At 44.7% G+C, this 24413-nt stretch overlaps 1 protein-coding gene across 1 annotated transcript in view; it reads right to left on the bottom strand.

Annotated features, from left to right (window-relative positions):
* Nucleotides 1-481: 481 nt before the first annotated feature.
* Nucleotides 482-24413, bottom strand: part of wnt10a (wingless-type MMTV integration site family, member 10a) — a 35767-nt gene continuing 11835 nt past the window's right edge. Inside the window, 3 exon segments of the mRNA XM_066658802.1 lie at nucleotides 482-1825; nucleotides 24125-24264; nucleotides 24267-24408. Of these exon segments, the coding sequence (XP_066514899.1) occupies nucleotides 1358-1825; nucleotides 24125-24264; nucleotides 24267-24408 (750 nt within the window). The 3' untranslated portion in view covers nucleotides 482-1357.

Raw genomic sequence — 24413 nt, forward strand, 5'->3', positions numbered from 1 at the left:
ACGAATAGTGCCCATCTGGTAAGTTCCTGCCTGGTGCCCCATTCAGACCCTCTATGACCCTGACCATAATAAAGTGGTAACAGAAAATGAATGAATGAATAAATGAATGAATAAATGACAGGAAAATAAGACAGGGCCCTTTCTGTTGAGTGGGATTTCTCATCAGTGGTTTGTAAAGCTTGTCCAACCTAGCAACAGTTGCTAAGGAACTATGTGTAGAACCTTGTAGTTGTAGCTTAAAAAAAACAAAAAAACACACAACCCAAAGCTGCTTAAGCAAAGCAATGTGGACGGATTGACTGCATCTGAATGAGGACAAAACTGTGTCCGTCTGACTCCGAGACACACTATTGCTTTTTTATAATAAGAACAATGAGTAAACGCTGAGTGCTCTATCATCAATAAAATCCACAATATATTTATATATATATTTATATATTTTAATAATAACCTTAACTTATTTAATTTAAAAAATACTTTCTGAAATGACACACAGTGCAAGTCCAAGCGAGAGTGACTGGACTTGGGAGGTGCAGAAGGAGGGGGTGGTGGGTAAGAGCTCCGTCTCTTTACCCAGAGTCCACTGCGAGTTGGCAGTCCATCGTGCAACAGGAGGCCTCAGTCCCTCCCTGTTACTGAACAGTCTCTGTGTCCAGATGTTCACGCTGCTGTGCAAACGTTTGGGTGCCCTTGGTCAAGTGACATGTTTTTTTGTTGATTGTCCAAGTGGAAATAAATTACACACATCTTCCACAGAGAGCACACACTTCTGCACACTTTACAGCTTTAAAACGACGTATTTAATGGTTTTCCTAGGAATGTCTGTCTAGGGACACTTTTAAAGAATTGAAAATAGGAGATTTTAAGAAGAAAGTTAAGAAACTTCAAGATTAAAACCATGATAAAATCAAGGGGAATTTGTTTATGAATTCATTAAAGGTAGCATTTTTTACTTTAAAATTACAGCTCTTACAAATCTTTGTGGTACTCCACTGACCTAAGCACTGCAGACACTGCACTATGTAACTTTAGGAGGAGGGTAGGTAACAACCGCACCACCCCCTCCACCCCCGGTTTCAGGACAGTGCTGTAAACTGGGGAAGCCCAGGAGCGAAAATACCAGATCTTACCTAGTGTTGCTTTAACTCTTAAAATCCTATCATTTTCTTAATTTAAAAGTGTCCCTGAGTCCTCCCTGGACATACGAGTGTCTTAAACCCTGCAAATGGTCAGTGTGTTCTCTCTACGATCTCACTTGGAAAATCCCCAGCACATGCCATCTGACCCACGGTCCCGAAACCTCGGCCCACGGCTGCGTACGTATCACCGTATCGTTCTTCCAAACAAGTCTTATCCCTCATTTGCAGACGCTGACCCACTCTGTAATCCTGCACTCCTCACAGACCACGTAGCAGCACCAGTGGAACTTGCAGTTGCAACGCTCCCTGCGCGTCTGCTGCAAGATGTTGTGTCCCCGGCCGCAGCAGAGGCTCTCGCAGTTGTCCATGCCGAGGCTGGTCTTGTTGCAGATCCGGCCTTGAGTTCCGGCCGAGTCCGAGCCCAGGTCTCGCTCGCAGAAGTCCGGAGATTTCTCGAAGTAGACCAGCTCGTGGCTGTGGGCGCGGCGCCGGTGGGGGGGCTGCGCGTGCTCCACCTGACCCGTGTTGCGGTTGTGGGCTTTGATCAGGGTTGCCATGTTGAAGCGCTCCTTCAGCAGCGAGCCCACCATCCGGAACTCGGGGGTCACCTGCCAGCAGGTCTTTAACTGGCAGCTCCCAGACGTGCCGTGGCATTTACATTTCCTCTTCATGTGCTCCACCACAATCTGCAAAGAAAACACACACGACACAGGAAACGCAGGTTAACATCTGGCCACAGACCTCAGCACAGCTGGATAAACTCAACAGGTTCAGTTCATTCGTCAGGCTGGTCTTAACGAACGTTGACTTCATACATATGTTACTGCCACAAGGTTCATACAATGTGTACAAAATTTAATTTGGGACTTGTAAAATAATTAATATTTTTAATAATTTAACTCTAAACCTGTCCCGAAACCAAATTCTAAACTCCAAATTAGAAATGGTGTTGTACCTGTGTAACGCTATCACTAACACTAAACCTAACCCTAAATTTAACCCTAACACTAACTGTAAATTTAATTCTGACCTTAACCCTAGCCCTAACACTATACTCTAGACCTGAAATTATTTCGCTGTAAAAAAGCATTGCCACAAAATGTTAGAAACGGCAGTGTTCTGTGCCACTCTCTCATCAACAGTTTACACTGTTTCTCTGGCTGTTGCTATGACAACACACATCATACCAAGCTGCAGTTGTCCACCACTTTTTTCAAAGGCTGAAACTCAAATATCTCTCTCCACACTGCGTAGTGCACAGTGTAGGTCATAAAATAAGTTTCTGCTCTAAAACAGTGTCAAAGCAACACTATTGTAAAAATGATCACGGTGTTAAAGATTATTATATTGTAACATTCACTGTGTAATTTTAATAACAACAGTATTGATTTAACACTGGTGAATTTGCTGTGCATTCAATAAAAGCTTCATGTCTAAGACTTGGTTCAATGTGAGTGCAGTGTATTTTAATAAACCTAACTCTCACACTTGAAACTATTCTACACACTACACACTCCAACACTAGTGAGAAATAATATTAAGTGTGTAATTGGGACGCAGATTCTGTTTTTCTTCAGTTTCTGAACAGAGCTTAAATGGGTTTATAAAAACAGCGCCACCAGAGGATGGGAGCATGTTTAGTGCTCATAAAAATATGAAATATAATAAATCAGAACAGAATGAATAACTATGAAATATAAGGACTCATAAAATAGCAACATACAAATATATCTTTCTATTAATATATTGTTGCAGTCCAGGGATGCAACTTTCAATGGAAGTCAATGTAAAAAGGTTTGATTCCAAGACATTTTGGAGCATTTCTATTGGTTCATTCATCTTGAAACTTTCACATAATGTGTTTAAATGATGTAATAAACTTATAAATGTACATATATATATACATACATTTGTACATTTTTAATTGTATTCATTTAAATGTTGTATGTTGTTACATTCATATGCCCCTCTCTACCCTACAGCAAACCCACTTCAGTAAACTCTAATTAAACCACTCTAACTTTGTTTGCCTCTCTGAAATTCAATTCCACAGAGACAATGGAATTCCCTTTAACCAACATCATATTAACCATCCACCAAAGCGCTTTTACATAAAGCAAAAACTAATAAAGTGCCTAACTACTGAATACCACAGTGGACCCCAGACGGACCGACTTCTGTCATGTGAGCAGTCATTAAGCTGTTGTAAATAATGTCTCATTGGGCTAAAATGACACCACAAACACAGCCCTATTAATAGACGGCTTTGTTGTGAGTCAGTGTGGGACCTGAGCAGCTCTGGACGACGAGGCTGAGTTGGGCGTCTGGATGCGGTCGCTCCTCCCTTCCTTTCAACAATGCCTTTGTCTGTCAGCTGCAGTTATAAACTTTCAGATCCAATTACCGGGAGGAAGAGAGGCCACCCTTAGCACTGACAGACAGTCCAGCACCCGCCCGTATCAACAGCTTCTGCACAAACAACCCCCCACCACTGCTCGCCCACATTCAACAACCCCCTCTACCCACCCACAACTTGCCCCCACCCTCCCTTGCCCCGGGACACAGCCCCACTCCAACAGCTCGAAGATAAGTTGAGGTGTCTCCGTCAGAACTGAAGGATTGAGTTTCAGATGTTGCTGCTAAGCAAGATGACGCTGCGTTATGTTCTGTCACTCTGGAGTGGGTCTGTCTGGGTGTGTTCTTCTCTTCATGGGGGCAGGGGAGGGGTGTCAGCTTTGGTTTGGAATGGGTTAATGGAGTTGAAATGTTGAGGTGAATTGTTGAACTCATGGGGTTTGGATTTGTTGGTTAATTATGTATTGAGTTATTGGGTGATGGGGTGTTGAGTTAGTTAATGAATGGGGTGTTTGTTATTTGTGTGGTGGGATGCTGGGGCATTGTGTACATTGGGTAATGATGAGTTGGGCTATTAGTTGAGGTGTTGGGGTATTGGGTAGTTCAGTTATAGGATGTTAGTTGTTGAGTTAGATGGATGTTGGGTAGTTGAAGTACTGGGTTAGATGGATGTTGGGTGGTTGGAGTACTGGGTTAGATGGATGTTGGGTGGTTGGAGTACTGGGTTGGATGGATGTTGGGTGTTGGAGTACTGGGTTAGATGGATGTTGGGTGTTGGAGTACTGAGTTAGATGCATGTTGGGTAATTGGAGTATTGTGTTAGATGGATGTTGGGTAGTTGGAGTACTGGGTTAGATGGATGTTGGGTAGTTGGAGTACTGGGTTAGATGGATGATTGGTAGTTGTAGTACTGGGTTAGATGGATGTTTGGTAGTTGGGGTACTGGGTTAGATGGATGTTGGGTAATTGGAGTACTGTGTTAGATGGATGTTGGGTAGTTGGAGTACTGGGTTGGATGGATGTTGGGTAGTTCTAGTATTGGGTTAGATGGATGTTGGGTAGTTGGAGTACTGGGTTAGATGGATGTTGGGTAGTTGGAGTACTGGGTTAGATGGATGTTGGGTAATTGGAGTATTGGGTTAGATCGATGTTGGGTAGTTGGAGTACTTTGTTGCCTGGGTAATGGGGTCTTGGGAAATAGGGGTAGTTAGCTTGTGGAATGCAGGGCTGTTGGGTAGTTGCAAAATTGGTTTTGACAGGTGTGGGGGCATTGGTTTTGACGGGTGTGGGGGCATTGGTTTTGACGGGTGTGAGGGCGTTGGTTTTGACGGGTGTGGGGGCGTTGGTTTTGACGGGTGTGGGGGCGTTGGTTTTGACGGGTGTGGGGGCGTTGGTTTTGACGGGTTTGGGGGCATTGGTTTTGACGGGTGTGAGGGCGTTGGTTTTGACGGGTGTGGGGGCGTTGGTTTTGACGGGTGTGGGGGCGTTGGTTTTGACGGGTGTGGGGGCGTTGGTTTTGACGGGTGTGGGGGCGTTGGTTTTGTTGGTTGATCGGTTACTAGGCCTGTTGTATAGTGGGGTATTAAGTTAGTTGTGTAGTTGATGCTTTGGGTACTGGGCTAATGAGTCAAGTTAGTTTGTGGGATGTTGGGGTATTGCATTAGTTCAGTGGGGGAATGATGGTGTAGGATTGTTGGTTGATGGAGCATAGGGGTGATAGGGCATTGGGTTTGTGAACCAATTCACTTCCTCCTCAGTCTTAATGAGCTCCAATGTGGGGCCTAATCTCACCTCGGAGTGGAACTGAAATCAAGACGGGGACGGGCTGTGGAGTATTGGTTTGAGGTTTGATGGGGTATTATGTTTGGGGGTGATGGGATATTGGGTCAAATGGCTGCTCCCATTGAATGCAGTACTACAGTAAACACAACTGTGGACAATTACCTCCATTTACCCTCCACCTGGGAGGTGGCCCTGAGCAGGTGTCAGAAACATGAATTCTTTAGTTTTTACGCTGTGGTTGGCATGCTGGCACTTTATTTTGGAAACCTCCATCTCCCGTGTGTGTGTGTGTGTGTGTCCTCAGCCAAGGCCCCGTGAGGAAGTGCTTGCCATTTAATGAAACAGATAGTCAAACAATATCCCACACTCCAGGCCAAAGCTAACAACAACCGATCACAACAATCCGCCTAAGCTGCAAATAATACGTCCACACTTCAAAGCCTCTGAGGCTGCGTTTGCATATCCAAACACAGCCTCCTGAGCACAATCTCCCCCTCAATCTGCCAGCACTTAACTCTTCATTCAGATCGACGTGGGTGTGTTTTTATGATCAGGATCGTTAGTTTTAATCATTTCAAGAGACAGGTGACATCCAGGGGGAAGCAGAAGCTGTGGCCTCAAGGTGAATCACCCAGTGCTCAGTACAGAGCCAAATAAAGATATTCAAATCTGGTGAGCTCAGAGCATCAGATGGGTTTTTAACCCTTAGTGGTCTAGAGGTATCACAGTTCTTACTGAATTCTCTACCTGCAGATTAAAGTATCTGTGGCATCCAGTCGGCACCACTTTTTTATTTTGGCTCAAAACCACACAACGCTCCGCTTGTGCTTGGGTCACTGTCTGTGAGAACTGTGGTGTATTCTCCCCGTGTCTGCTCCAAGCATCGCCCACCATCACACCATCATCATCACCATCTTCACACAGCAGCAAAGGGTTAACTTACATGATCCACAACAGAACAATCAGCAGCACCTCATCTATCCAAGCTTTGAGAGACCACCCGGCACCATTACACCCTCATCACTTCATATGCTAGGAAAGGGTTAAATGGCTGATGTACACTCTGTTAGCGATGGCTGTTAGCAAGACGGTGGTAATGTATAGCAGAGGGTCTCCTGAATATAAATAAATACAGCATTTGTCCAACTTTTCAAATATGTACTTGATAACTACAAGTGCCATAAGAACTAACAGAGGAGAGAGAGAGAGAGAGAGAGAGAGAGAGAGAGAGAGAGAGAGAGAGCGAGAGAGAGTATCCTCTATGGATAAAGACTCCTCTTTATCATGTCCGGTACCAGGCAGGTGTAAATCTTGCTGCGGTCACCTGCAGTGTTTGAGGAGTAGCTGAGCCAGAGCCTGGTCAGGAGCTGAGATCTGAGCCTGTGATTGCCGTCTGTTCCTCGCTGCCCCAGGGCCGGACAGGCCGGGCAGGAAGTGTGGCAGAGGGACAGGAAGTGCTGTGTGACTAGCAGCAGGAATGACGTGGAGCAGATTTAAACACTGGCCTGAGGCTGAGACAGTGACGAGCTGAACACACTGTTTATTCCCTTAGCTCCAGCCAACACTGACACAGATCACCAGACGTAACATCACCTCTGTCCACAGAAAAACACGTATCTCCAGAATCGTAACTTTACAGAAGGAAATAAACCTTCTTAACTTTCAATGGAAATTAAAAAATGGTTTCATTCAGAGTCATTTTGGAGCGTTTCTATTGGTTCATTCATCATTACATTTTCACACAGTGTGAAGAACAGCTTCTGTGTTCAAATGACCTTGTAAACATCCACAAAAACGAAGACACACTTTTCCTTTGGATAGTGACAGCAGGGCAGTGAGAAGAGAAGAGAGAGAAAAGAAAACGAGAGAATACAGATGAAAAGAAGAGATAAAAGGTGAACTGGGAAGAACAAAAGAGAAAAGAGAAGTCAGCTGAAGAAAAGGGAGGAGAAGACAGATGAACAGAAGAGAAAAGACAGATGAAAAATATGAACTGAAGGAGAGGGAACAGAAGGGACAAGAAGAAGAGAAAGCAGAGAGAAAAGAAGAGATGATGCACTTGAGAGATGAGAAGCGTGTGTCAATCAAGGAGGGGATGCACCGTAATCGACACAGAGTGGTCTTTAATAAAATACACAGCTGCCTAATGCCAAGTGTGGGCTAGAGAGGTATAATCTCCCCCAACATCACACCCCAACATCGGTGGAGTTCATGTGTTTTCATTCTGTGCTGTTGTGAGTGAATGGCTAGACTTCTTCTCTCCACTCTGCTTCAAGTCAAAGGCACACAGAGCCAACCACTGTGACCAAGGTGCCATACACTCTACGACTTCAGTGCTTCTACAAATTTAAGGGCATGATTATGTGTGTAGAAATGCGCACGGTCCATAATAGAGAGACATACTTGTGATCGTAGCGGTCATATCACTGTCCAGGCCTTTGAAGAGCCCCGCATAGTGAGCGAGGCAGATGGAAAGCGCAGTGTAAAGTGATAGCAGGGTTATCTGTTAACTGTCCTGAGGGCCTGACATTGACAAGCCCCTTCCTGAGCTCTAAACACTTCTCCGTCACTCAGACTGAAAAACCACTGTCGACCACAACAGCTGGTCTTATCCGTCTCATCCTGATAACTGACGGAGGACCTCGATAAGATCAGAGGATCAGCACTGGAGCGGGAACCACGAAGCTTAGTCCGGCAAACGTGCCCTCAAAACATCTGCAAAGCACATGGAGACATGCTCAAGAGGTTCTTATGTGAACTTAGGGCTGGATAATAATTCAATATCAATAAATATCGCAATATAAACTGATTCAATAACAATGATATATTTTTTAAAAACATTTTCAGTATTTTAATACACATTATTATATAGCATCTGTCACTGACTCACAGTCATCACAGGGCGCCACCCTCAGTTCATTGCACTTTATTTTAAAGTTAGTTTAAAAAATAATAAGCCACTGAGGTTTTTCCTGGCAATTTTTCACTCTTATTTATTGTTCGTATCAATCGGAAAACATATCATGTCAACAGGAACTAAGAAATATATCGTGATATAAATTTCGGCCATATCGTCCAGCTCTGTGTTATCTCAGTGTAAACAAGTGGAAAACCCCTCTAAACTAAGTTTGGCTTTCAACAAAAAAGAAAAGGAAACTTCAGCAATAAATAAACCTTACAAAACTTGCAGAGCAACAACTGACTTTTCTATAGGTTTGTACAGGAGCCTGAAGGAAAGTTTACACCCCACCAATTAGCAGGGTGCTCCCTGCACGTTCAGATCATCACACGCTCGCGTCAAACGCTGTGAAACTCCTCGTTAGCCTCCACTGGAATTCTTTATGTGGTTTCTGCTGCCGTGACTCACCTGTAAACATCTATAAACGATTTCGAGCTGCTACTACAGCCGACGACTTCTATGAAACACCCAATTCTGAGTGTCTTGATTTATATATGATTTTATAAGGCTATAAAAATGGATACATTCTCCCTCGTCTCCACAGTGGAACATAGTTCTGTTTCTTAGTGAAACGTCTGTGACCTGCTTTTGTCCAAACCCCCCGAGCCCCACAGCAGTGTTCTCCCCCTGTGTAAACAGCCCCTGTTCCTTTCGTGCAGACACGTTTCAGCTGTTGTTAATCAAAAATAATTAGCTGATAGTGTAATATGTTCTTATCACACATTATACCACACCAACTCAGACCCTGTTCCACACAGATCCAGAAATTTCTTTTAAGCACAGGATTTTCTCTGTGTTTTGGCTGAAACTCCAACACGTCCTCGCTCCCTCTACAGTGAACTACATCAGTCATAAACTACACTGTACACACACAGCTCCTCGCTCCCTCTACAGTGAACTACATCAGTCACAAACTACACTGTACACACACAGCTCCTTGCTCCCTCTACAGTGAACTACATCAGTCATAAACTACACTGTACACACACAGCTCCTCGCTCCCTCTACAGTGAACTACATCAGTCACAAACTACACTGTACACACACAGCTCCTCGCTCCCTCTACAGTGAACTACATCAGTCACAAACTACACTGTACACACACAGCTCCTCGCTCCCTCTACAGTGAACTACATCAGTCATGAACTACACTGTACACACACATCTCCTCACTCCCTCTACAGTGAACTACATCAGTCACAAACTACACTGTACACACACAGCTCCTCGCTCCCTCTACAGTGAACTACATCAGTCACAAACTACACTGTACACACACAGCTCCTCGCTCCCTCTACAGTGAACTACATCAGTCATAAACTACACTGTACACACACAGCTCCTCGCTCCCTCTACAGTGAACTACATCAGTCATAAACGACACTGTACACACACAGCTCCTCGCTCCCTCTACAGTGAACTACATCAGTCATAAACGACACTGTACACACACAGCTCCTCGCTCCCTCTACAGTGAACTACATCAGTCATAAACTACACTGTACACACACAGCTCCTCACTCCCTCTACAGTGAACTACATCAGTCACAAACTACACTGTACACACACAGCTCCTCTCTCTCTCTACAGTGAACTACATCAGTCATAAACTACACTGTACACACACAGCTCCTCACTCCCTCTACAGTGAACTACATCAGTCACAAACTACACTGTACACACACAGCACCTCACTCCCTCTACAGTGAACTACATCAGTCATAAACTACACTGTACACCCACAGCTCCTCTCTCTCTCTACAGTGAACTACATCAGTCATAAACTACACTGTACACACACAGCTCCTCTCTCTCTCTACAGTGAACTACATCAGTCATAAACTACACTGTACACACACATCTCCTCACTCCTTCTACAGTGAACTACATCAGTCACAAACTACACTGTACACACACAGCTCCTCGCTCCCTCTACAGTGAACTACATCAGTCACAAACTACACTGTACACACACAGCTCCTCGCTCCCTCTACAGTGAACTACATCAGTCATAAACTACACTGTACACACACAGCTCCTCGCTCCCTCTACAGTGAACTACATCAGTCATAAACGACACTGTACACACACAGCTCCTCGCTCCCTCTACAGTGAACTACATCAGTCATAAACGACACTGTACACACACAGCTCCTCGCTCCCTCTACAGTGAACTACATCAGTCATAAACTACACTGTACACACACAGCTCCTCACTCCCTCTACAGTGAACTACATCAGTCACAAACTACACTGTACACACACAGCTCCTCTCTCTCTCTACAGTGAACTACATCAGTCATAAACTACACTGTACACACACAGCTCCTCACTCCCTCTACAGTGAACTACATCAGTCACAAACTACACTGTACACACACAGCACCTCACTCCCTTTACAGTGAACTACATCAGTCATAAACTACACTGTACACACACAGCTCCTCTCTCTCTCTCTACAGTGAACTACATCAGTCATAAACTACACTGTACACACACAGCTCCTCTCTCTCTCTACAGTGAACTACATCAGTCATAAACTACACTGTACACACACAGCTCCTCACTCCCTCTACAGTGAACTACATCAGTCATAAACTACACTGTACACACACAGCTCCTCTCTCTCTCTACAGTGAACTACATCAGTCATAAACTACACTGTACACACACAGCTCCTCTCTCTCTCTACAGTGAACTACATCAGTCATAAACTACACTGTACACACACAGCTCCTCGCTCCCTCTACAGTGAACTACATCAGTCACAAACTACACTGTACACACACAGCTCCTCGCTCCCTCTACAGTTAACTACATCAGTCATAAACTACACTGTACACACACAGCTCCTCGCTCCCTCTACAGTGAACTACATCAGTCACAAACTACACTGTACACACACAGCTCCTCGCTCCCTCTACAGTGAACTACATCAGTCATAAACTACACTGTAAACACACAGCTCCTCTCTCTCTCTACAGTGAACTACATCAGTCATAAACTACACTGTACACACACAGCTCCTCACTCCCTCTACAGTGAACTACATCAGTCACAAACTACACTGTACACACACAGCTCCTCTCTCCCTCTACAGTGAACTACATCAGTCACAAACTACACTGTACACAAACAGCTCCTTGCTCCCTCTACAGTGAACTACATCAGTCACAAACTACACTGTACACACACAGCTCCTCGCTCCCTCTACAGTGAACTACATCAGTCATAAACTACACTGTACACACACAGCTCCTCTCTCTCTCTACAGTGAACTACATCAGTCATAAACTACACTGTACACACACAGCTCCTCGCTCCCTCTACAGTGAACTACATCAGTCACAAACTACACTGTACACACACAGCTCCTCGCTCCCTCTACAGTGAACTACATCAGTCACAAACTACACTGTACACACACAGCTCCTCTCTCTCTCTACAGTGAACTACATCAGTCATAAACTACACTGTACACACACAGCTCCTCACTCCCTCTACAGTGAACTACATCAGTCACAAACTACACTGTACACACACAGCTCCTCTCTCCCTCTACAGTGAACTACATCAGTCACAAACTACACTGTACACACACAGCTCCTCGCTCCCTCTACAGTGAACTACATCAGTCATAAACTACACTGTACACACACATCTCCTCGCTCCCTCTACAGTGAACTACATCAGTCACAAACTACACTGTACACACACAGCTCCTCGCTCCCTCTACAGTGAACTACATCAGTCACAAACTACACTGTACACACACAGCTCCTCGCTCCCTCTACAGTGAACTACATCAGTCATAAACTACACTGTACACACACATCTCCTCGCTCCCTCTACAGTGAACTACATCAGTTATAAACTACACTGTACACACACATCTCCTCACTCCCTCTACAGTGAACTACATCAGTCACAAACTACACTGTACACACACAGCTCCTCGCTCCCTCTACAGTGAACTACATCAGTCATAAACTACACTGTACACACATCTCCTCACTCCCTCTACAGTGAACTACATCAGTCATAAACTACACTGTACACACACAGCTCCTCGCTCCCTCTACAGTGAACTACATCAGTCACAAACTACACTGTACACACACAGCTCCTCGCTCCCTCTACAGTGAACTACATCAGTCATAAACTACACTGTACACACACAGCTCCTCGCTCCCTCTACAGTGAACTACATCAGTCATAAACGACACTGTACACACACAGCTCCTCGCTCCCTCTACAGTGAACTACACAGTCATAAACTACACTGTACACACACAGCTCCTCGCTCCCTCTACAGTGAACTACATCAGTCATAAACTACACTGTACACACACAGCTCCTCACTCCCTCTACAGTGAACTACATCAGTCACAAACTACACTGTACACACACAGCTCCTCTCTCTCTCTACAGTGAACTACATCAGTCATAAACTACACTGTACACACACAGCTCCTCACTCCCTCTACAGTGAACTACATCAGTCACAAACTACACTGTACACACACATCTCCTCACTCACTCTACAGTGAACTACATCAGTCATAAACTACACTGCACACACAGCTCCTCTCTCTCTCTACAGTGAACTACATCAGTCATAAACTACACTGTACACACACAGCTCCTCACTCCCTCTACAGTGAACTACATCAGTCATAAACTACACTGTACACGCACAGCTCCTCGCTCCCTCTACAGTGAACTACATCAGTCATAAACTACACTGTACACACACAGCTCCTCTCTCTCTCTACAGTGAACTACATCAGTCATAAACTACACTGTACACACACATCTCCTCACTCCCTCTACAGTGAACTACATCAGTCATAAACTACACTGTACACACACAGCTCCTCGCTCCCTCTACAGTGAACTACATCAGTCACAAACTACACTGTACACACACAGCTCCTCGCTCCCTCTACAGTGAACTACATCAGTCATAAACTACACTGTACACACACAGCTCCTCGCTCCCTCTACAGTGAACTACATCAGTCATAAACTACACTGTACACACACAGCTCCTCGCTCCCTCTACAGTGAACTACATCAGTCATAAACTACACTGTACACACACAGCTCCTCACTCCCTCTACAGTGAACTACATCAGTCATAAACTACACTGTACACACACAGCTCCTCGCTTCCTCTACAGTGAACTACATCAGTCATAAACTACACTGTACACACACAGCTCCTCGCTCCCTCTACAGTGAACTACATCAGTCATAAACTACACTGTACACACACAGCTCCTCGCTCCCTCTACAGTGAACTACATCAGTCATAAACTACACTGTACACACACAGCTCCTCTCTCTCTCTACAGTGAACTACATCAGTCATAAACTACACTGTACACACACAGCTCCTCGCTCCCTCTACAGTGAACTACATCAGTCATAAACTACACTGTACACACACAGCTCCTCGCTCCCTCTACAGTGAACTACATCAGCCACAAACTACACTGTACATATTCTCAGAGTCTCATGTGAAGCGCTGCGCCAATGAAAAGACGAAGACAAAGAGAGTTGATGGACCAAGATTCTCTCAGGGTCTGGATGGGGGAAGGAGAGTATGGGAACAGCAGGAAAGCTCCAGGGACGCATAGGGCGTAGTTCATGGCTGAAGGAGTGCTATGGAAAGCCAGCTGGGCCAAAACATTTTAAAACACACTTCAATTTACTTGTTTTTTCAATCATTGTCTGTAAGCACTTATCCAGTTCAGGGTCACGGTGGGCCCGGAACCTTCCTGGAATCACTGGGAGAAAGGCTTGATGTTGCTTGTTTTGTAAAAGAAAAAGTGACAGATTGTTTTAAATGTTTTGGGCACATATGTCCTATATTCAGAAAATGAACTGGATAACTCCACTGGATCTGCTTCAGGTTTGGTAAGTTGTCTTACAATTGTTAATCTGTTATTCTCAGCACCCAATGACACATTACTGACCTCTAAAAAACAGGTACTTTTTTCAGCTGTTTCTTTTATCCTGAGGTATTATTATGGGAAAATGCAGAGGAGACAAAAACAGCTTTTGACTCATGACACTGCGTCCCGTTTGAAATAACAAACATCGTTGAATGGTTCCGTTACGCCGTGTGCTGCGTTGCTTCTGCTGTGTACCTGACCTCAGACGACTGTGCCACTTAAAAATGGAAAAACTTAAAAATGTGTCTGTTTGTTGTGTTTAACATAAATGCAGGTCCAGTGCTGTGATTGGACAGACTCAGATGAGGGGGTGGGGCAGTTTTAAAGTCTCTGCACCTGATGTCAGAACCAGAAGGTCCTGTTTTATCCCGTGTTTTTAGACTTCTCACATAGAGAACTGACTGGGTGGTCTTGTTTCACAGTATGTGGGTTGGTGTACTCCAAATCCACACATTAACGTGAACATGTATTAAACAGGGAGTTTTATGATATGATTTTGCAGACATGTATATATTTTAGCTGTAAGGAAACACTGGATCTGAGCTGGGCCGACCTGATCACACCTGATCCATTAAAGTACAGTAAAATAGGATGTCTTCAGCTGCATCGTGTTGTCACTGGTTTAAGAACGATGTAGAGTTAATGATAATGAAGACAATCATCAAAACCCAGCAGCACTCTACTGTAGACATATAAAATAACACAGAATGAGGCGACTAACATCCCCTTCTGGGGCATTTCACTACTGTAGGAAGTCTTTATTTTTGTGAGGAACATAAAACGACATGTGACCCACAAACATGTACAATTACACAGCGGAGAACACCGCGCAAAAAAGCTCTGAGCAAAACACAGCGGTGCTTATAAACGTGCACATTTTTTTCTCCTCCACCACGCGGAGAGGCTGTTTTGAAGAGCGTGTCGCGTGCTCATTGGTAGAGAGACACATCTGGGCTGTTTTAATTGGAGAAGATTGAGACAGACTGCTCTATAAAGCAGCACCACACTGAGATCAAATAGAGCTCATTGGGAGCACATTTGGACCACATTCTGCAGAGTGGAGTACAGCAGTAAACCTACGGGCTGTTTCCTTTCAGTACGGTCACTTTAAAGCCTCTGTATCATGGAAAACCGCCCTCTGTTCGGAAATGAAACATTTGATGTGGTATGTACGGTGTAATGACATTTGGTGAATAAACCCCAAAATGAGACATATTCTTTTTTGTGATGTCACAAAAAAAACTGAACACACACAGAGACACACTTCACACTTCAATCTTGTGTCTGTGAATTGCGGGGACATTACATAGACTTTCATTTATTTACCAAATATTTACCTTTAGCTTTTCTTTAAGAACTACTAGATTAACCCCAACGCTGTCTTCAAATGACTTCAAAATTAACTTTTCCAAAATGTTTTATTACAATAATGGAAAGAGTGAACTGGGCAATTTACTTTCATTCATTCATTTTAATCTACGAAAATTTTTGAGTCTCCAATCCACCTACCAACGTGTGTTTTTGGTGCGTGGGTGGAAACAGGAAACCCACGCAAACACAGAGAGAACACACCACACTCCTCACAGACAGTCACCCGGAGGAAACCCACGCAGACACAGAGAGAACACACCACACTCCTCACAGACAGTCACCCGGAGGAAACCCACGCAGACACAGAGAGAACACACCACACTCCTCACAGACAGTCACCCGGAGGAAACCCACGCAGACACAGAGAGAACACACCACACTCCTCACAGACAGTCACCCGGAGGAAACCCACGCAGACACAGAGAGAACACACCACACTCCTCACAGACAGTCACCCGGAGGAAACCCACGCAGACACAGAGAGAACACACCACACTCCTCACAGACAGTCACCTGGAGGAAACCCACGCAGACACAGGGAGAACACACCACACTCCTCACAGACAGTCACCCGGAGCGGGACTTGAACCCACAACCTCCAGGACCCTGGAGCTGTGACAGAGACACTACCTGCTGCATCACCCACAAAATGAAATTTGATTTTGGAAACTTTTAGCACTGTCACAGGAGCCCTTATTTATGTTCCTTAATTATCCCTTGTCTCCGCCAGAGTCTTCCCCAAACCCCACACTGTGCCCCCAGCCTCAGGGCAGTGAGGGCAAACATGCTTCCTCAGAGACACAAGGCTAACCCACCACTTCTTTTTGAACTGCTCTAATGCGATGGCAATGCTGAATATACACTAGGCAAAGAAACACGTCAAAAAACAGCTCTATTTTAGATCGCAGCAGCAACATTTCAAGAGTTTAAACCCTGACCGTGTTCAAGACGATCGATGGGGAGCAAACCTGGTGGTAACTCAGGCTTTTACCATTGGATCTTTGTTTAAACTAAAAGCTGTGTTGTAATGTAACGTTTATTTAAGTAGTCTGTAAGTAATATAGAGTTTTGTAGTAATATACACTTCATTATCACTAGAAAATGCAGAGGAAACAGAAACTGCTCTCGCCTCGAGATGCAGAGTCCCGCGTGAAACAACAAACGTCACTGAATGGTTTTGACGTGGCGCGTGTGACGCTTCTGGTGTGAAATAGCTGTGCCACTCAAAATTCCTCTGACCAATCACAGGTGCTTTATAGACGGTCCCCACCGTGCACACACACACACACACACACACAGGTGACAACACCTCAGCCCTGAACACACCCACAGGACACCAACGTGGGGCGAGTTGTTGTGTGCGACGTGTTGCTGCTCGTGTGAACGTAGGGTTCAAGTCACGGTCACAAAAAAAAGCAGCCTGTTTGGTTTTAAACAATAACTAGAAAATGGACGTCTAAAAACAAACATTTTCACCAAAAAATAAATAAACACAAAAACAAATCACAATACGGCCCTTTAATACACATTTTTCTGCGCTCAGCGTCACACACAATCCCTTTAAACTCCAGTCGGGTTAAGCTCGGCCTTCAGTCGAATTAATCACGGCTCTTTGTTCAGGTGTAAGCTCCACGACTCAGTTCACTTCAAGCCTCAACAATCGTGTAAAGACATATTTCACCTCTCAACATAAACTCTATAATCCCACGGTAAACGCTCTTTAACGACAACACAACATCACCTCTGTCAGAAGAGAACCATCTCCTAGTGTGTGTGTGTGTGTGTGAGAAAGAGAGAGAAAGCAAGAGAGAGAAGGAGAGAGAGAGGGAGCCTACAGAACCCGAGTGAGATCGCCTGATGACAGAGACGGCTACAAACATGATCCTTCATCGTCTCACTGCACTTGATGAAGTGCTCAGCTCGCATTACACCAGAGCTTTGATGATGCTGAGGGGGTGTCCCACTCTGAAATCAAAGTCTCTCTCTCTCTCTCTCTCTCTCTCTCTCTCTCTCTCTCTCTCTCTCTCTCGCTCTCTCACACACACACACACACTTCATCAAAGGCCCCCACAGATGTGTCACCAGTTTGCGTCAACATGCCTGCCCTCTGAAGGACAGCTTTTGTCACATCGGTGGTTTCTGCCTTACGACCTCTTATCTGTAAAAATGAGGGGAAAAATCCCATGGGTTTAAGCCTGGATTTTATCTCTGTGTCGTACGGAGTCATACACCACACGATGAGTCTGTGAGCGATTACTCAGCAGCTCCACAGGGGATATGAGGTGAGTGTGTGATGATTCTGACATGCAGTTAGTAAAGGTGTCAAATTTGTCACTAATAAAATGATTAATGTCACATAATGTATCAGTGTGAAATCTGTAGCCTGTTTAAATATAATACACCCATCAAATGCATTTATACATCGTCTGTGCATCATCAGAACAACAAAACTGCACCCCAGTACTGTTATTAACTTATAGTTATTGTCTCCCCCCTGATCTCACACAGTGCCACCAGCCTCAGGAGCGTGGAGGAAAACCCCTGCTTCCTCCGGGGAACACCAGGCCAGTCCACCTCTTTATTAATGCTCGGGAGGAGAATGCAAACTGCATAGATCTGTCACATCTGCTGAGAGATGCGATCGGGCAGTGTGTAATAATTAAAGTTAGTTAAAGTAAGTTAGTTTGGAACCACTAGTTTGTACTAAATCACTACTAATATGTAATTTAAAGTACATTAAGTTGCACTTAGAACACACTAAGTACAGTAGTAATACGTTATTTTCACCACTCTTCTTATACAGGGGGAGTATATTACTCTGAGCTGTCAACTGATCACATTAATGTGTGTGAAAATATCATATAAAATAATAAAACATTTCACTAATACAGAGGAACAGACCGTGACACACTAGTCACTAATAAAATGACAGTACTTGCTCATTGGAAGTATATGACGTATACTAACCTTATAGTACATTTACATTGTGTTCAAATGGTGGCCAAAATTACACACGACTAAGACACTCAGCACATATTAAGAATACTTTAGTATACATTAAAATACTTATTAGTAGTGATTTTGTACACATTAGAGGTCCCAAAATAACACGATTAACACCGCATGGGTCCGGCTCTACATGACTCCACACGGCTCTGCTCGGCTCACGAAACGGCGCTGGTGACATCACAAAGCCCCTTCTCTAACGGGAATCGCTGGCTTTGAAAACAACAACAACGGCGGCAGTAAGTTTAAACGCTGTTTACTCATCGCGTATTTGTGTGTTGTTTTAGGTTTTTGGACTAAACACAGCTCCTCACTGGAGATTTTGGTCAGACATCGACCCAAGGAGCATACAGACCTCTTCAAAACACCTCAAGGTAAAGGTACGAATTAAATCACTGTGATGTCGTCAGAACTCAAGTATCTTACAACTGCCTCCAGCACCAGAACTATTGCTTTTATAAAAAGAATCTGTAAATGTACTAATTTGTTTTGGAGATTTGAAGCTTTGCTCTGAACTTCTATCTTAATAAGTTGGTATTTTGGAGTTATTTACATCACATCTGTAACTAAACCATCTGCAGAGTTACACAGTACCCACAGGTGGATCAGACACAGCAGTGCTGCTGGAGTTTTTAAACCCTGTGTCCACTCTCTGTCCACTCTGTGAGACACTCCTCCCTCGTTGGTCCACCTTGTAGATGTAGAGTCAGAGACAGTAGCTCATCTGTCGCTGCACAGTGTGTGTCGCTCGTCCTCTAGTCCTTCATCAGTGACACAGGACGCTGTCGGCTGGATGTTTTTGGTCGGTGGACTGTTCTCAGTCCAGACACTGAGGGGTTTAAAAACTCCAGCAGCACTGCTGTGTCTGATCCACTCTACACCAGCACAACACACACTAACACACCACCACCATGTCAGAGTCACTGCAGCGCTGAGGATGATCCACCACCACATCGTGTGGAGGTCCTGAACGTTGAAGAGCAGGGGGCTATTAAATTATGCAGAGTAACAGACAGACTACAGTCTGTAGCTGCAGAGCTACAAACGTCTCCTGTGTGGTCAGTGGAGCTGAGCGAACGGACAGTGAAAGAGGAGAGTTTCGGTCTGATGTTCTGAGGAGTCTGCAGGTCTGGACCGGGCTGGTGTTTTCTCTGGTCCAGCGCTCTCTCTGACCCGGCCTCGCCAGCGGCTAAATGTAGAACCCAGTCTGGTTGTTTTTGTTTTACTGTTTTTTGTTTTTTTCTTCCGCATAAAATAATTTACGACCCTCACTAGAGGGTTGCCATGTAATCGGCGTTCGCCCCGAAACGCAAAACACAGTCAAAACACACACACACACAGCCTTCTCCCGTTCCTCCTCTTCCACACGACACAGCTGAGCATTTCCATCAACCCAGAGTCTCCCTGCTTCGCCCCGCAGAGCCATCGCCGGGCTGTGCTCGGAGAGGGAAGGAGAACAAGCAGAAGGAGGAGGAAAGAAAAAAAAAACAGTAACGATCTCTTTCTACTTCCCGCTGTGTTTGATGTCTAAAATCTTTTGCTGGGTTTAAACATCTGTTTCCAAATAGCCAGCAGCCACTAATTAGAGCTTTTAACAAGACTGAACGGCGTGAGAACCAGAGGGTGGGCATGAAGAGGCATGTATACCCCACTGAAACCACCACATTCCTCACCCAGAGAGAGAGAGAGAGAGAGAGAGAGAGAGAGAGTTATTATCTCTAACCTCACCTGCATGTTTCTGCCCTGCCCTCTGACAGGCTGTGCTCCTTGTTTGCATCGTGTCACAGTCGTGTTCGTCATTAAACAAACGTCTAATGATATATAGAAACATAATAGATGTGAATTAATTCATTCATCTTCTGTAACCACTTCATCCTAACCTTAGATGCAGTGAGTTCTAAAGGCAGGAACACACCCTGGACAGGGCACCACACACTCACCCTGTCACTCACACACTCACCCTGTCACTCACACACACACCTGTAGAGAACTTCACACACTCCCTCGTCTCCGCAGTGGAGCACGGTTCTGTTTCTGTGACCCGCTTTGGTCCAAACCCCACGAGCCCCACAGCAGTGTTCTCCCCCTGTGTAAACAGCTCTGTTCAGAACGCCCGCTTTCAGCACCTGTTCCTTTAAATGTTCGATACATCGCTGCCAACGTGATGTGGACCCACTCTATGGAGAATAAAACTGGCCATAGCCACAGTGAGGAAAAATGTGAAAGAAGTTCTAAAGAAATACTTTGGAGAAATGTAATTAAATGGACTGAATTCAATAAAGATCTGGAGCTGTGGCTTTTTCATTCTGAAATGTTCAAACGGTGTTAAAAACAGCTTTAAATATGTGTGTAAAAAAATAAAAAAGGAGTTATGAGGTTTTCTTCTGCCAGAGATAATTTGATAGATGGGTAATCGGTCTGTCATCGAGGAGAACTTGTTAAAATGAAGAAGCCCCTGGCTTTAGCTTTGTTTCTTCTCTCTCTCTCTCTCTCTCTCTCTCTTCTCTTCTCTCTCTCTCTCTCTCTCTCTCTCTCTCTCTCTCTCTCTTCTCTCTCTCTCTGTATCTCTCTCTCTCTCTCTCTCTCTCCTCTCTCTCTCTCTGTCTCTCTCTCTTCTCTCTCTCTCTCTCTCTCTCTCTCTCTCTCTCTCTCTCTCTCTCTCACCTCTCCTCTCTCTCTCTCCCTCTCCTCTCTCTCTCCTCTCTCTCTCTCTGCCAGGAGCATGACATTTTTCAGTAGCTGCTTGTTTTTCTTTCTTTCTTTCTTTCTTTCTTTTCTTTCTCTCTCTCTCTCTCTCTCTCTCTCTCTCTCTCTCTCAATCCTGAGTGCCAAATAGGTTTCCTGGCAGAAGTTTGGTGAAATTTTTCTGAACAATGGATTCCCTCTCTCACCTCACACACACTACACACACACACACACACACACAACACACACACACACACACACACACACACAGTATATATACACAGCCCATGTAATCCAGCTCACACACAACAATCAGCAGTTCCAACAAACTCCTTTCATCCTTTTATCCAGCGTCCAACACAAACGCAGCGGCAGGAGATCAGAGGGAGATCAGATTCATTAACAATGACCTCAAACCCGAGACCAAAGATCAATCATATCACACGATTGACAAGTTTCTGCCGCACTTTCTCACTTAACCACTTTAAACCAAGCCAAACCCCAGTGCCAAAGTCTTCAGTCCTGGGAGTTAAGGAGTTACAGCGTATACAATTCATCATTTCACCAACTCCACTGTGTAGAACCAGAGCTGCCTGTGTGCTGCTGTGTTGTCTATCACTGTGTGAGAGATGCGTGTTTCTTAAACCTTCACTACATGACTCTCAGACAACTGTGTGTGTGTGTGTGTATGTGTGTGTGTGTGTCTTCCAGTGGATTCACTCATGTTGTGGGGACCTAAATCATTTTACACACTCACATTGTGGGAACACGTTTTAAGTAAATGACTAGTGTAAGTCTCCAAGTATTGACTGTAGGAAAATAATGTCCTGGCAATTAATGTAAACCAATGTAAGCCAATGTGTGTGTGTGTGTGTGTGTGTATAAGTGAAACGTGTTGGCCCTTTTTTCCCAGTGGTGCAGAGGAATAGTTTCACGGCTCATTGTGTGTCCGGAGTTGCTCTGGCGGTGCGGTTCAGTGGGTGAGTGGTCAGTGAGACGATCAGAGCGTTATCAGAGAGACTGGAGTTCAGAAGAAAAGCCCTCCATTATGTGCTGTGTGTTTCTGAGCTGTGTTTTGTCTGAATAATCAAGACGAGCAGGAATGGGCTAATGAACCGACACAAATGACACCGGAGGAAGACGAAAAACAATGAGTAATTTACCACCGAACTGACCATGTCCCTGCTGAAAACATCCTCCCAGAGCCATCTGTGAACATTTCTGCTCATTCTTGTCTCATACTGAGGAAGAACAGAGCGTTACCACAAAGGAAGAGCATTTCCAATCATCTCTAACCTACAGCTGGGACAGTGCCTCCCCAAACTCAGTCACCTTCACTGGAAAACATCACACTGTAGCAAGTGAAATCAGCTTGAATCGAGTTAAAGTCACATGACTAATCTTGTAATGTTATGTCTCATTTTTTCCTAATTCACTTTAAAACTGCAGTGAAAAAGACTGAGGAAGATTTCGGTTTAAGGTGGAATGGGGAGGTTTTGAACAAAAAGCCACCAAATAAGCAGCTGAACACAGCTTCATATCACATATCAGTTAGGAGTGGGTGATAATGTGTAATTGTCAAACACTTCTGAAAGTGTATGATGTACTAAATTTAACAACGTTAAAGTCCAGCAGCTCTCTTCTGATCTCGCTGCAGAGCAAAGTTGAAGCGCTGCTCTTTCTTCTGTTCTGCTGAAGTATCAGGTTCTAGAAGGGGTCGCCCTGTTTCCTAGGTGACGATCGGCTCCAAGGCATGAGACAACACTTGCAAAAAAAAAGGTTAATCCAAAAGTAGAATCTAGTCACAAGGATGTAGACTGCAACCAACTGTAGAGTGCCCCTCCCTCACCCCTCTCTCACTTTCTAAGCTGCAGCTTCAATGTGAAACTCTGAAAGGACCTGTCTACAGCCAGTATTTGGGGTGTGGTGTGCTATCTGCCTGCGTGGGGTTTGTCTATAACTGCATCGTCCAGATGGAGGCCGCAGTTCAGTGGAGGCTAAGATGACATGCGTCTAGAACTCTTGTTTCTCTTTAGATAAAGACCTCAGTAATAATCACACACTCTTTTAGTGGAGCTCTCGGTGAAGTCAACTCTGCTCAGATTTTCCAGATAAACCTTACTTTCTCTCATTAATCTCTCTCACGTCTCCTTTTAATTCTCATTAGGAATCACCATTATGTCTCCTGAGACTTTCCAGAGCAAACCTATGAGCAATAAAATTCGGGGTAATTACCTTTACTTTTTGACCTATGGCTTTACAAATGAAACATCAACAAACCAATACACTGAGCCAAAGCTGTAGCTAAACACTACAGACACACAGCGATAAGGACGTGAACCTCCAACAATGGCCTGATGCCACAGCAGCAATTCAGTGTGGAGCGTCCAGAGAGAGAGAGGGAGAGAAAGAGACAGAGAGGAGATCAAAGCGAGATGAAAAGCGGGGGCTCGTCTTTATTGTGTGTGTTCAGTGTGCAGTGTGTGACACGGTTACAGTGTGGTAAAGAAAAGCAGCGCATCACTTTAACACACTTTAAAAGAGATGTAAACTGATCCACTTCACACACACACACACACACACACACACACACACACACACACACACACACATATACACTCACAGAAACACTAAACCTGCTGATTCATCCTGTTCCATTAACACACACAGACACACACACACAGTGCAAACAGATAACACTATAACACACTAACATCCAACACACAAAAATGCTGTTAGCTCATTCAGTAAAAGACAATACAGTAACACAATACAAAGATTTCTCTCTCTCTTTCTCTCTCTCTCTCTCTCTCTCTCTCTCTCTCTCTCTCTCTCTCTCTCTCTCTCTCTCTCTCTCTCTCTCTCACCTGGCGGCCCACTCTGTTGTTGTGGAGTCTCATCCTGGCGTGGATGTCTCTGTAGGTCTCTCTGGAGTCGAGGAACTCTTTGGAGAAGCGCTCTCCGAACTCCACATTAGGGCTGCAGCCGCCCCACTCCCAGGAGTCCTGGGCCCCGAGTGGCTCGAGGGGAAGTGCTCCATCACGCCGTGGACCATGCCCTTGCCGTGGTTGATGGCCTCCAGCTGCAGCTTGTGGAGTTTGACGCGAAAGGCCTCTTCATTTCCGCGCCGTTTCTCGTCGCATCCGCACGCCTTCA

Source organism: Hoplias malabaricus, unplaced genomic scaffold, assembly GCF_029633855.1.
Source record: "Hoplias malabaricus isolate fHopMal1 unplaced genomic scaffold, fHopMal1.hap1 scaffold_95, whole genome shotgun sequence".
Taxonomy (NCBI): domain Eukaryota; kingdom Metazoa; phylum Chordata; class Actinopteri; order Characiformes; family Erythrinidae; genus Hoplias; species Hoplias malabaricus.